At 39.4% G+C, this 12,500-nt stretch overlaps 2 protein-coding genes across 7 annotated transcripts in view; one reads left to right on the top strand and one right to left on the bottom strand.

The window, feature by feature from the left end:
- Positions 1 to 2,816, top strand: part of arhgef4 (Rho guanine nucleotide exchange factor (GEF) 4) — a 45,558-nt gene extending 42,742 nt beyond the window's left edge. For 2 of the 4 annotated variants that reach the window (XM_053227506.1, XM_053227508.1), the window contains one exon: positions 1,756 to 1,895. Coding sequence is in view for 2 of the 4 variants with exons in the window: in XM_053227507.1 (XP_053083482.1) it covers positions 1,756 to 1,892 (137 nt within the window). In the remaining 2 variants the exon portion in view is untranslated. Of the gene's footprint in view, positions 1 to 1,755 lie in introns of all 4 variants that reach the window. The other 2 variants (XM_053227507.1, XM_053227509.1) reach the window with 1 other exon arrangement.
- A 1,084-nt stretch (positions 2,817 to 3,900) lies between these two features.
- Positions 3,901 to 12,500, bottom strand: part of sh3glb1b (SH3-domain GRB2-like endophilin B1b) — a 13,978-nt gene continuing 5,378 nt past the window's right edge. For 2 of the 3 annotated variants that reach the window (XM_053227698.1, XM_053227696.1), the window contains exons 4-11: positions 12,484 to 12,500; positions 10,863 to 10,955; positions 8,052 to 8,132; positions 6,562 to 6,585; positions 6,302 to 6,391; positions 5,829 to 5,929; positions 5,175 to 5,403; positions 3,901 to 4,524 (exon numbers count right to left, since the gene is read on the bottom strand). The exon at positions 12,484 to 12,500 is cut by the window's right edge and continues 117 nt beyond it. In XM_053227698.1, the coding sequence (XP_053083673.1) occupies positions 4,417 to 4,524; positions 5,175 to 5,403; positions 5,829 to 5,929; positions 6,302 to 6,391; positions 6,562 to 6,585; positions 8,052 to 8,132; positions 10,863 to 10,955; positions 12,484 to 12,500 (743 nt within the window). In that variant the 3' untranslated portion in view covers positions 3,901 to 4,416. The remainder of the gene's footprint in view (positions 4,525 to 5,174; positions 5,404 to 5,828; positions 5,930 to 6,301; positions 6,392 to 6,561; positions 6,586 to 8,051; positions 8,133 to 10,862; positions 10,956 to 12,483) is intronic. The other variant, XM_053227697.1, reaches the window with a different exon arrangement.

Consider the following 12,500-nt stretch of genomic DNA (forward strand, 5'->3'; position numbering starts at 1 on the left):
ACTAATTTATCTTTACTGTATTATATTACAATATATACACTTAATAGCACTTTATTAACCATACTGTACTTTATTAACTATATATATCATCTGAAACCTACGTTTTATTAGCTATACTATATTAAATTTACTACACTCCTGGGCACAAAACTGAGATTACTGAGATTTTAATGTTGTTAAGAACAAATCACTGGTGAGGAAATGAGCAGAATGAAGCAGACGCGCTCCTGAGAGCTCCTGTGCCTCCACTCGCAGGTTTCCTTTCGCTGTTTGGGGAAAAGCTAGAAACAGGGAAATTCACTTCTATAGTCTTCTTCTACACAAAATCATGATAATGATTCAAATGTTTGATGTAAAATTCAAACTAACACGTGTCTGGGTGTACAAACTTTTCCAAAAATATTTTCTGGCATGTTTTTTTTTTTTAAAAGATTAGTCGTAAGAAGACTTCTTCTTCTTCTTCTTCTTTTGGCTTTTCCCTTCAGGGGTCTCCACAGCAAATCATCACTCTCCACCTCTCCCTATCTTCTGCATCCTCAACACGTTCACCCACTCGCTTCATATCCTCATTTATTACCTCCATATACCTCCTCTTTGGCCTTCCTCTTCGCCTCCTGCCCGGCAGCTCCATGTCCAACATTCTCCTACCAGTATACTCACTCTCCCTCCTCTGAACATGTCCAAACCATCTTAATCTGGCCTCCCTAACTCTGTCTCCCAAACGTCCAACATGAGCTGTTCCCCTGATGTACTCGTTCCTAATCCTGTCCAACCTCGTCACTCCCGAGAACCTCAACATCTTAGTCGCAAGAAGACTATAGAAGTGAATTTCCCTGTTTCTGGTTTTTCCAAACGGAGCCACAGGAGCGATCAGGAGTACATTTTCTGACCAGTGATCCGTTTTTAAGATCATTAAAAGCTTCATATTTTTGCCCATTTTTCTGCCCAGGAGTGTGTATTACAATGCTTTATGGTACTGTATTAACTATTAAAATATTAACTATAGCACTGAAGTCCACTGTACTACATTAACTACAGGACATCAGCTACAGCATGCACTTTATACTGTTATAACTGTACTACTGCGCAGTATTACTCATACTGACCATAATTACAGTAACGTTTAGCTTTAACATTTCGATATATCCTACAGAACTGATGCTCGTCTATACAATAACACACTGCAGTGCATTGTGGGATTTCACAAAACAACTTTCACTATTAAAAAAAAAGCAGAATTTCCCAAAAAGTAGTGTATTAACGATGATTTATTAACTCTACTGAGTAACAGTTTGTTTCTGCCGTCTACCTCCCTCCTGTTTGTCCGTCTGAATCCAGACTGTCTCTCTCTCTCTCACACACACACACACACACACACACACACACACACAGAGCTTCTGCTCATCGACTGTGTGTGTGATGATATTAACCGTGTTCCTGTCCACCCGCCATCTTTAACCCCTCACACTGCATCATGGGTAACGTGGAAACGTTCACAGTGCACTGAGAGATTCCCGGATAAATCCCTAGGAACAGGGTGCGGATTTAGGAGTGTGAGCGCATGCGTGAACTTTGACCTCATGACCTCATCACCAGCTGATCCATTCCTGCTTTGACTCACAGCCTGATTAAAACCTCGCACGTTCTACAGCGTCTCCAAACCAGCGTCTGCTCACGAGTGATGAAGAGAAAGACTGAAAGTGTGTGAACCTTGACCTCATGACCTTTCCCTACTCTCTCTCTCTCTCTCTCTAGCGGTGACTCGTCCGTATTACGACCTGCTGTTGCGTCAGAAGCCGTCGGCGTTGCCCCAGCAGGTCATCATGCTCGCCGAACCCAAGCGCAGAAACTTCTGGCACAACATCGGCCGCCTGACGCCGTTCAAGAAATAAAACACGATGCGACGTGCTGCGACGTGCTGCGACATGCGCTTCACTTTACCACTAATCATTAATCTCCTCCAGCCGGCATGTGCACATCATCGATTTATATACTGCGACATACTGCGATATTTACAGTGCACATATTTACAGTTCTCATATCATCCATATTTCAGCTCTGAGGCCCGAAGAACGACTCCCAGGGTACTTTTCTTTTTTTTACAGGGAGCGTCGCATGTGTCCTTCTCCTCGTGCCTGAATTTGTGTTTCTGTTCAAGAACAATTTTTGTTTTACGTTTCAACGTGAATGCACTTTATGGGTCGGTTACAATCGAGACTGAAACGGGAGCCAGCCGTCTGTGTTTCATGATTAGCACGAGGGCTAGATCTGCTAACGCACCACGGCTAGCGCGACTCCTGCTGCACATCATGCGACATGCTTCTGTTACCGATTCCTGAACCTTTTTTTCTAAATTTATTTTCACGTCCAAAACTGGATTTTCTACGTCATTTGATACGTGTGTGATGATACTGTTCTTTTGATGTTTAAAAAAATAGGGTCAAACATCGATTTCACACTGTTTCAATGATTACTGTATTGTTTTTATTTTTAAAGTGACAGTTTAGCCAAAAATGAGTTGTACACAAACATCCTGATTTTATTTCTGCCTGAACTGTCGCGATAGTGTTTTCAGGTTTGTGCATCGTCCTCATTTGCATAATAACTCGTCTAGAACTCTTCTGAAGTGCCACTCGCAGAAAAAAAAGACAAAAAAGATAAAAACGAGTGGCCTGAACATGAACTGCTGTGAAAGGCGACGTTGTTGGACACTTTCGACCCGAATGAGTGATCTGATCGCTCTGTGTAAATGTAAATAAAGGGGTTTCACTGATAAAACAGTGTTATAATGATAAATAAACTCTGTTTAACGACGTAACATCAGCTCTGCTCCTTACTGTAAACAGCACGACGCGTCTGATTGGCTGTCTCAGATATCGCTACTGCTTCATTAATGAGATGAGTTTGTAATTAGTGTTTTATTCCTCTTATACCACTGACGTTATAGCAGCTATAAACACTCGTCCCCTCATTAGACTCTCTTTACTCTCTCTCTCCTGAAGTTAATAAGAGAAAAAATAAATCGCAGCTTGTTCCGCATGTTACTGAGAAACCGCAAAGAAGCGTAAACTCCTCTGTCCTGAAGATTACAGTTACAGCTTTACCTCTGACTGTTACAAAGCGCTGACACTGGAGACTCCTTCCGTACACGCAATACATACACGTATCAAACAATCAAATAAAACAAAATAAACACTAAAAAACCTGTTATCTAATGAAAGCTTCAAAAAAAACTGTCATAAATAAATAAATAAATTAAAAAAAATCAAAATAAAACCTGTCTTAAAAAAAAAAGAAAAAATACCCCACAAAAGCCTCAAAAAAAAAAAAAAAAAAACTCGAAATAAAACCTAAAATCAACCTACAAAAAATGTCAATAATAAATAAACACTCCCACCCCGATAAAAAACTATAAAAAATAAATAAAAATAAAAATAAATAGTCTTAAATTGTTCAAAAATAAAACTAAAAACCCTTTAAAAAGACAGACAATACTTTGAATAAATAAGCCCCCCAAAAATCTACAAGAAAAAGTAAAAACCGCGTCTCAATAAACAAATCAAACAAACTTTAAGAAACAAAATAAAACAAAGCAGATGAAAATGCTGCTAAACTCTTTACAAGCTCATTAATTTACACAATTCCACTCATATATATATATTTATATTTTTAATTCCTAAACCAATCACAAGCTACAGCTTTTCCCTTTAACCTCACGAACCTCGCTGAGATCCTGCGCTAACAACAGACAATAACCAGGATTTAAGATTAAAGCGTGCACTTTTCTTAGGGCGAAGAAAAATAATTAAATGTGTAATATATTCAGTTTAAAACACACACACACACACACACACACACACACACACACACACACACACACACGAGCCACGAGACGGGAAATGGATGTGTTGAACAGATGTTCTTTATATTCACAGCTTAAACACTGTTCCTGAAGTCTGCAGTGTGTTCATTCCATTTTAATGAACTTTAATGTGACCTTAAACAGCCAAGGGCACTTAACCAAGTGGACGAGGGAAAGTCAATAAGGGCATGGTTTTAAAAACAAACAAACAAACAAACAAACAAAAAAAAAAACAGGATTACAATCATGATCTCTTCCATAATCTCCATAATCTCATCATCTCTCACACGTATCTAGTGTCCAAAACAAACAGTAATAATTATTACATTTGGCATTATAACCACCTGATATATTTATTAAAGCGTTATAACATGTTATAGCACTCTGGATTAGTTATAAAGTCACACGCTGAGTAGAAAATAATTCTTTATGGCACGTTAATGAAATGCTAAAGTCTGTTTTTGGCTACTCACGAGCAAACAAGGCACAAATACTGAGAGTGAAATGACACAGACGGGTCGGAGTGTGTGTGTGTGTGTGTGTGTGTGTGTGTCTCAGTTGAGCAGCTCCAGGTAAGTGATGGGTACTTTGCCTCTCTGGTGTCCTCTCTCCCCCATCAGCCAATCAGAATCCAGGCCCGGCTCGCTGCTCACGGTGATCACCTGACACACACGATACACGTTTATTACACGCTGATGGATGAATTTAAAAGTGTGTGTGTGTGTGTGTGTGTGTGTGGGGATATTTTCTTACGGAAAGCTTCTAGAGAAAGTGTTTCAGCGCCCCCTGCTGGTGGTACTCTAGTCAAAACAACTATTATAACCTATTTGTTGCGTGACTACAAGCCAAAAGATTTTCTTACAGATTGAAAAATACAGTAAATAAAATTCCTCTTTGATGTTAATTAGAGTAATTGTCTAAATCAACATGGACGATCAAACATCTTCTCCATAAGAAGGAATTTTTATAAACGGAGCTCATACTAGATGCAAAATGAAATATATCTGAGAAGACAAGGGAAAAACCTTTTAAAAAAAAAAAGACATAAAAATTAAACAAAAAGCAGAATTTTTGTTAAAATTTTACAGAATAAGTATTAAATTTGTATTAAATGTGTATTAAATGTGTATTAAATGTGTATTGAATGTACGTTTTAGGTGCATAAGGGAGAGTCTGTAAGAGTGACTCGGGTAGGAGGCGTGGCTTTTCACAGTTTAAAAGGTATAATTGTGTATTAAAAATGATTTTATTATAGATATATTTTTAAAAAGTGTATTTTTAAAGAAAGTGTTTGTGTAAAAACATCACTCACCTCGTCGGCCAATAGGGACAGCTCGCTGCTGCAGGCGGCATCGTAATCGTACAGCACGCGCGCTCGGCGCGGACCGCAGGAATTACGCAGCTCGTTAAGGCTCGGTGAACTCTGACCCGGGGTCACGGTGGGGGTCGGGGTCAAGGTCGTGGCCAAGGTCGCAGGGACAGAAATTCCAGCAGAGGAGGCAGCAGGCTGGTTGTTATTGGAGGAGAAAGCTGAAGGAAAACTGTTAGAGAGAATCGTTTATCATTAACTCGCATTCTGTAACTGAGGAAGCGAAAGAACAGAAGAATAAAAGCATCTCATATGATTTATGGTTTAATTAAGAAATCAAAAAGAGTCAAATAGAAGGAAGAGAAAAAGAAAGAATGGAAAAGAGGAACAAAAGAACAGAAAACAGATGGAGAATAAAAGAGCAAAAAATGTTCATTTTATTCACAATTCAAGTAAAGATTCATGAAAGAAAGACAAAGAAAAACATTTAATATACTGTAGGAGTGAAACGCAGAGCAGCACTGAGAGAGGGTGTGTGTGTGAGAGAGTGTGTGTTAGTGTGTGTGTGTGTGTGTGTGTGAGTGTGTGTGTGTGTGTGTGTGTGTGTGTGTGTGTGTGTGAGAGTGTGTGTGTGTGTGTGTGAATATACACACTGACCTGCCGAGCTGTTTCTGTAGATTGACCATGTACTGATAAGACTGAGCGTAATACACAGCCTGAGCGTCGACAAAGTCACTCAGACACCTGAGGTGATGAGCCTGACACACACACACGCAAACACACGCGCACACACACACGCACACACACACACGCAAACACACGCGCACACACATACGCACACACATACGCACACACATACGCACACACATACGCACATTATTATTATTCCTCGTCAGTCCACTGTAGCTCCACAACACAGATTTGTCTCTGTCACTATAAACTCTGGTCCTTTTGTCAATAAATGTGACTAAGCTCCGCCCACTTTGACAGTGCAAACGACCAATCACAGAGCTTTCCTCAAGTACATCATCAAATTACGTTTACTCACCACTGTTTCCCCGTGTGTGTGTGTGTGTGTGTGTTGCTGGATTAGAAGTTCACTATAAGCAGAAGATGATTAGCGTACGTACGTGAGTGCTGCTGATTCCCTCCAGCAGTAACCTGGTGATCTCCGCCTGGCGATCAAACTCACTCTGAGCTATCCTCAGCTCCGTCTCTGCCTGAGGAACACACACACACACACACACACACACACACACACTTTAACGTCATATATACAGCCAGATTCAGCGATTGCAGACATCATGTCCATCACAGAACAGAATAAATCAGTCGTGAACATGGAGAAGAACACGGGAAGAACAAGGAGTTCAGCCATGTTCACGCTTACCTGCTGGATCTCCTGAGCCCAAAACTGGTCAGCATTGAGAAACAGGAACACGGTTTTATCAGACCACGATTTAATTTGAGAGGAAAAAAATGAAACCATGCAGCTAACTTCAATACTTCATCGACTCTAAGGTCGTTTTCACACTTGTGTTTCTTCTCCAGGTTTTTTTTCTCTGAGAGTTCGGTACATTTGGTGACGTGTGGAAGCTGCTGTTCTGCCTGGGAGCGCTCCAGAGAAGCTCTCCGTGACTCGTTCATCTCGTCATCGAACTTCCTGTTTAAAGTGTCGTGATGGCAGGAAAAGAGTTTTACGCTCAGCGGAGAAGACAGAACGCCTTACTGATTTGTACACCGGTCTGAAAATACACTTCAAACATCAACGAAGGTATTGAAGAAAAACTGTTTCAGACATTTGACCTTGCTCTGACCTTCATCCTGTTTGGATCGATTCCAAAATGTAATCAGTTCATCCGCTGGTTATGATGATAATTCCATATAAATCCTACAAACATTCAATCGCTCGCTCTTGAGATATCGCACTAACGAGAATCTCGGACGGACGGACGACCGGAAAACACGACTCCTCCATCGCCTCCAGGAGTGAAGAACATGCTGAGCTTTCTGGGTGGGAGGGGCATACTCTCTCTCACCTGTCAATCACAGAGACACCAGCCAATCATGGGCATCTGTGAGCTCATGTATGTAGAAGAGGGTAGATAGCACTTGACAGGATATGGCCGTCGAATGACAGGAGAGAAGTGACAGATGACCAAACTGGGAAGAAAACAGGAGAACTGATGTGTGTTTTCTTTTCATGGATTTTCTTCTCCTAAGAGGGTTTCAGCTTGACGCTCCTCTTCGTCCCTGCCCTCGTGAACTAGCATGAGGATGTGTTTATGCTAAAGACGACAAAGCACTTCGTCAGTCGCGCTGGATAAAGACTAAATGCTGTAAAGGTAAATGTGTGAGTGTTTGCACTGAGAACATCATGACGATCACGTTCATCGTTTGCGTGGATTCCTGCACGACGAAACGCCACGCCTCCAAAAAAAAGTGTTGTTCTTCGCCATTAAAGTGTTGAAGAACATTTTTTTAAAAAATCCTAGTGCTTACCATTTTGTGCATAAAAGTGACACACGGAATTGCGCTGAAAGCAAATCTATGACTATAAGCCCCGCCCCCTGACGAGCTCAGAATCGGTCCTGGGTGCGGACTGAAGTGTGAAAACGCCCTTATTCATCAGCTATCGAAAACTAAACCTAAAAATATACATGTTCTTTATGATTATATCAGATATCAGATATCAGTGCACAGCTACACACAACGCAACACGATAAAGATGCACTTATTTTCAGGAAATGGAGTCAAGAATCAGAAAGTTTAAGAAAGAAGAAGGAACACTAAATGATCGGGTGAGATAACCACACACACACACACACACACACACACACACACACACACACACACACACACAGAAAGGCCCAGACAAACCTTCAGCCATTTGACATGCAAGAAGGAGAGCATGTAAGAAAACACGTACTCCTCTCCTGGCGAGGGGGCGGAGCTAAACTCCTGCTCGTTAAAGCACAGGACAGGATAAAACACAAGTGGGTTAGAAAAGAAGAAGAAGAACATGTTATTAGAGAAGACCACTGTAGACCTGATCATAGATGTGTGTGTGTGTGTGTGTGTGTGTGTGTGAGAAACCATTTCCTATTGCAGAGTAGATAACGGACAGTGGGGATGGAGAAATAAACGTAAACAAATTTATTAGCGAGCACACCAAGCAAGTGTTTATTTATTTATCTATCTATCTATCTATCTATCTATCTATTTATTTATTCCACAGCATGGTTGAAATCTGAAATCTGATTGGTCAGAAGGTGTGCTTTATTTCTGTATAACAGCACGGATGATTCTGACTGTAACGTGATCGACAGGTTTATATTAATGCGCTTGTTCTAATATGTTATCGTTTCCATAGTAACAGCTCATTCACAGGGCTCTACATAATCTGATTTTTTATTATTAATATTATTAATTTAAAAACGTGTTGTCTTTAACAAGGTGATACGTAGATTCTTTAATATGGTGAGGTTTTTGTTAGAAGATATTTATTTAAGATGAATGGAAGGAGTCTCCAGTGTCAGTGCTTTATAACAATCAAACTTTCCCAGTGAAGGAAAGAGTTCAGGACAGAGGAGTTTATGCTTTCTGGTTTCTTAAGAGAGAGAGAGAGAGAGAGAGAGAGAGAGAGAGAGAATGGGGGGGGGGAAGAGAGAAGGAGAAGGAGGGAGGGAGAAAGACAGAGAGAGAGAGAGAAGGAGGGAGAGAGAGAGAAAGAGAGGGAGAGAGGGAGAGGGTGAAGGATGAGTGTTTATCGCAGCTGTAACTGTAAGTGAGAACAGGAATAACTCGTCTCTCGGACGTTCCACAGCAGTAAGTGTAATTATAAACCGATAAAAGGTGTGACGTGTCGCTCAGTAATAATCGCTGATGAATCACAGAGGTGTAAGTGGAATAACACGCTCCAGAACATGCTTTTATAAGAAAATAACACTCTTCGGTTCTAGTTCCGCATCACAGCGCAGTCTGCCGTGTGTTATTCCTTACATATTAAACATAAGCAGAGTTAGATAGCTAGTTAAGAGCGTTAGTACAGATTAAGTGCGTTAATACAGATTAAGTGCGTTAGTACAGATTAAGTGCGTTAATACAGATTAAGAGCGTTAATACAGATTAAGAGCGTTAATACAGATTAAGTGCGTTAATACAGATTAAGAGCGTTAATACAGATTAAGTGCGTTAATACAGTGCGTTAATACAGATTAAGAGCGTTAATACAGATTAAGAGCATTAATACAGATTAAGTGCGTTAATACAGATTAAGTGCGTTAATACAGATTAAGAGCGTTAATACAGATTAAGAGCGTTAATACAGATTAAGTGCGTTAATACAGATTAAGTGCGTTAGTACAGATTAAGAGCGTTAATACAGATTAAGAGCGTTAATACAGATTAAGAGCGTTAATACAGATTAAGAGCGTTAATACAGATTAAGTGCGTTAATACAGATTAAGTGCGTTAGTACAGATTAAGAGCGTTAATACAGATTAAGAGCGTTAATACAGATTAAGTGCGTTAATACAGTGCGTTAATACAGATTAAGAGCGTTAATACAGATTAAGAGCGTTAATACAGATTAAGTGCGTTAGTACAGATTAAGTGCGTTAGTACAGATTAAGTGCGTTAATACAGATTAAGTGCGTTAGTACAGATTAAGTGCGTTAGTACAGATTAAGTGCGTTAGTACAGATTAAGTGCGTTAATACAGATTAAGTGCGTTAGTACAGATTAAGAGCGTTAGTACAGATTAAGAGCGTTAGTACAGATTAAGAGCGTTAGTACAGATTAAGTGCGTTAGTACAGATTAAGTGCGTTAGTACAGATTAAGAGAAACAAATATGCGCGAGATTATCATCGTGAGTGCTGTGAAGCTCTTCACACGAGTCCACACCTGAAAGATGCCGCTAGCGTCGTTATTTTCTCGCGATATCTTTAACCGCGTGTAGTACACACGGGAGTTACACAATGTTTAACTTCGTCCTCCTCGGATGTGTCGGCGTTCCCACACACGCTGCTGTGTTCATGATTCCGAACAGATCGTCTGCGTTTCTAACGTTAGTTATTCAGAGCGATGCGTGTACGAGTGGCTTGCGCTTTAATTATAGCATCGAGGTGCGTCACGTCAATAAGGAGAAGCGTTTTCCTTTTTCTGGTTGTTGTACGTATTTCTCCACCGGGCAACTACGAATAAAAACCCGGAAATCTGCTCCACCACTGACCCGGAAACAGGTTCAGGAAATTCCAGTGCTGAATATTAACTAACATTCAGTAAAGCTTTTACAGTGTGATTAATATTTCTGTTTATTATTTCTCTATAACACATCTGTCAAACACACACACACACACACACACACCCCACTGACAGGAGTAGAGTTTAATTAATTAATTATACTCGATCACACCACATTAAAGACATTCTAATGATTCATCAAATATCTGTTTATTAATTCAAACACATTCAATAATTAATAAATTAGACAGAAGGCACTGTGTGTTTATAGTAACAGGAAAACAAATAAATCAACACACACACAGTGAGAGAAACAGACAGACAGGTGTGTGTGTGTGTGTGTGTGTGTGTGTGGGTGTGGGTGAGTGTGTGTGTGTGTGTGGGTATGGGTGAGTGTGTGTGTGAGGGTGTGAGTGTGTGTGTGTGTGTGTGATGGAGTTACTCACCGCAGAGCGAGCGTCTGCTGCTCGAGCTTTTTTTAGCCGTGTTTTAGCCGCGTCCAGGTCGAGGCGTTTCACCTGCAGCAGCTTACGCTCCTTCTGTACAAATCAACACACACACACACACACACACACACACACACACACGATGAATACACACACACACACACACACACACACACACACACACACGATGAATACACACACACACACACACACGATGAATACACACACACACACACACACACACGATGAATACACACACACACACACACACACACACGATGAATACACACACACACACACACGATGAATACACACACACACACACACACACACACACACACGATGTATACACACACACACAATGAATACACACACACACACACACACACACAATCAATACACACACACACACGATGAATACACACACACACACACACACACACACACGATGTATACACACACACAATGAATACACACACACACAATGAATACACACACACACACACAATCAATACACACACACACAATGAATACACACACACACGATGAATACACACACACACGATGAATACACACACACACACACACACACACAATCAATACACACACACACACACGATGAATACACACACACACGATGAATACACACACACACACACACACACACACGATGAATACACACACACACGATGAATACACACACACACACACACACACACACGATGAATACACACACACACACACACACACACACGATGAATACACACACACACACACACACGATGAATACACACACTCCAGTCCAGTGTGTGTGTGATTAATCACAGCGCAATCAGGTGTGTCCAAGCGTTCTTTATCATATTCTTTATAACGATATATTAATTATTTATATTTTTTGTTGCACAAAATAAACACCTATTATTAACGAATAAAATGCGGGTATATTTTTAAAAATTATTTATATAGCACTTTTCATACATTAAAATGCACGAGGAAAAAAAAGACAAATAAAAAACATCATAAGCAGAAAATAGAGAAAATAAAATGCTCTAGAAATTGTAAAAATAAATAATTCTAGAAATAATAATAAACTTAATATTTAATACATAATTAATAAAGTATATTATATAATAAATAATGTAAGCATAATATAAATAAAAAGATATATAATAAATAAATTATGTATTAATATATTTTATAAATCTTATTTAATAATAACAGCATAAAATAAAATAAAATAAATAAGATTTACATAATATATTAATACATAATTTATTTATTATACATCCTTTTATTTATATTATGCTTATGTTATTTATCATATAATATACTTTATTAATTATGTATTAAATATTAAGTTTATTATTATTTCTAGAATTATTTATTTTTACAATTTCTATCTCAGGATTTCTATCTCTGTCTCTATCACAGGATGCGTTCAGGTGCATTTTACACTTCACTTTCATTAAAATTTTATATAAAATATTTATTTTAGGGTTTAGGAACGTGTCACTTTTATGGCACGTGATAAACGACACGTGCGTTCGCACGCGGCTGATAAAAACCTGACGCCTCGCACGTGTTTAATGTTTAATAAACACACTTTTAACCCGACGCTCACCGAGATGGTCTTATAAT

This window comes from Pangasianodon hypophthalmus, chromosome 21 (genome assembly GCF_027358585.1).
Source record: "Pangasianodon hypophthalmus isolate fPanHyp1 chromosome 21, fPanHyp1.pri, whole genome shotgun sequence".
Lineage (NCBI taxonomy): Eukaryota > Metazoa > Chordata > Actinopteri > Siluriformes > Pangasiidae > Pangasianodon > Pangasianodon hypophthalmus.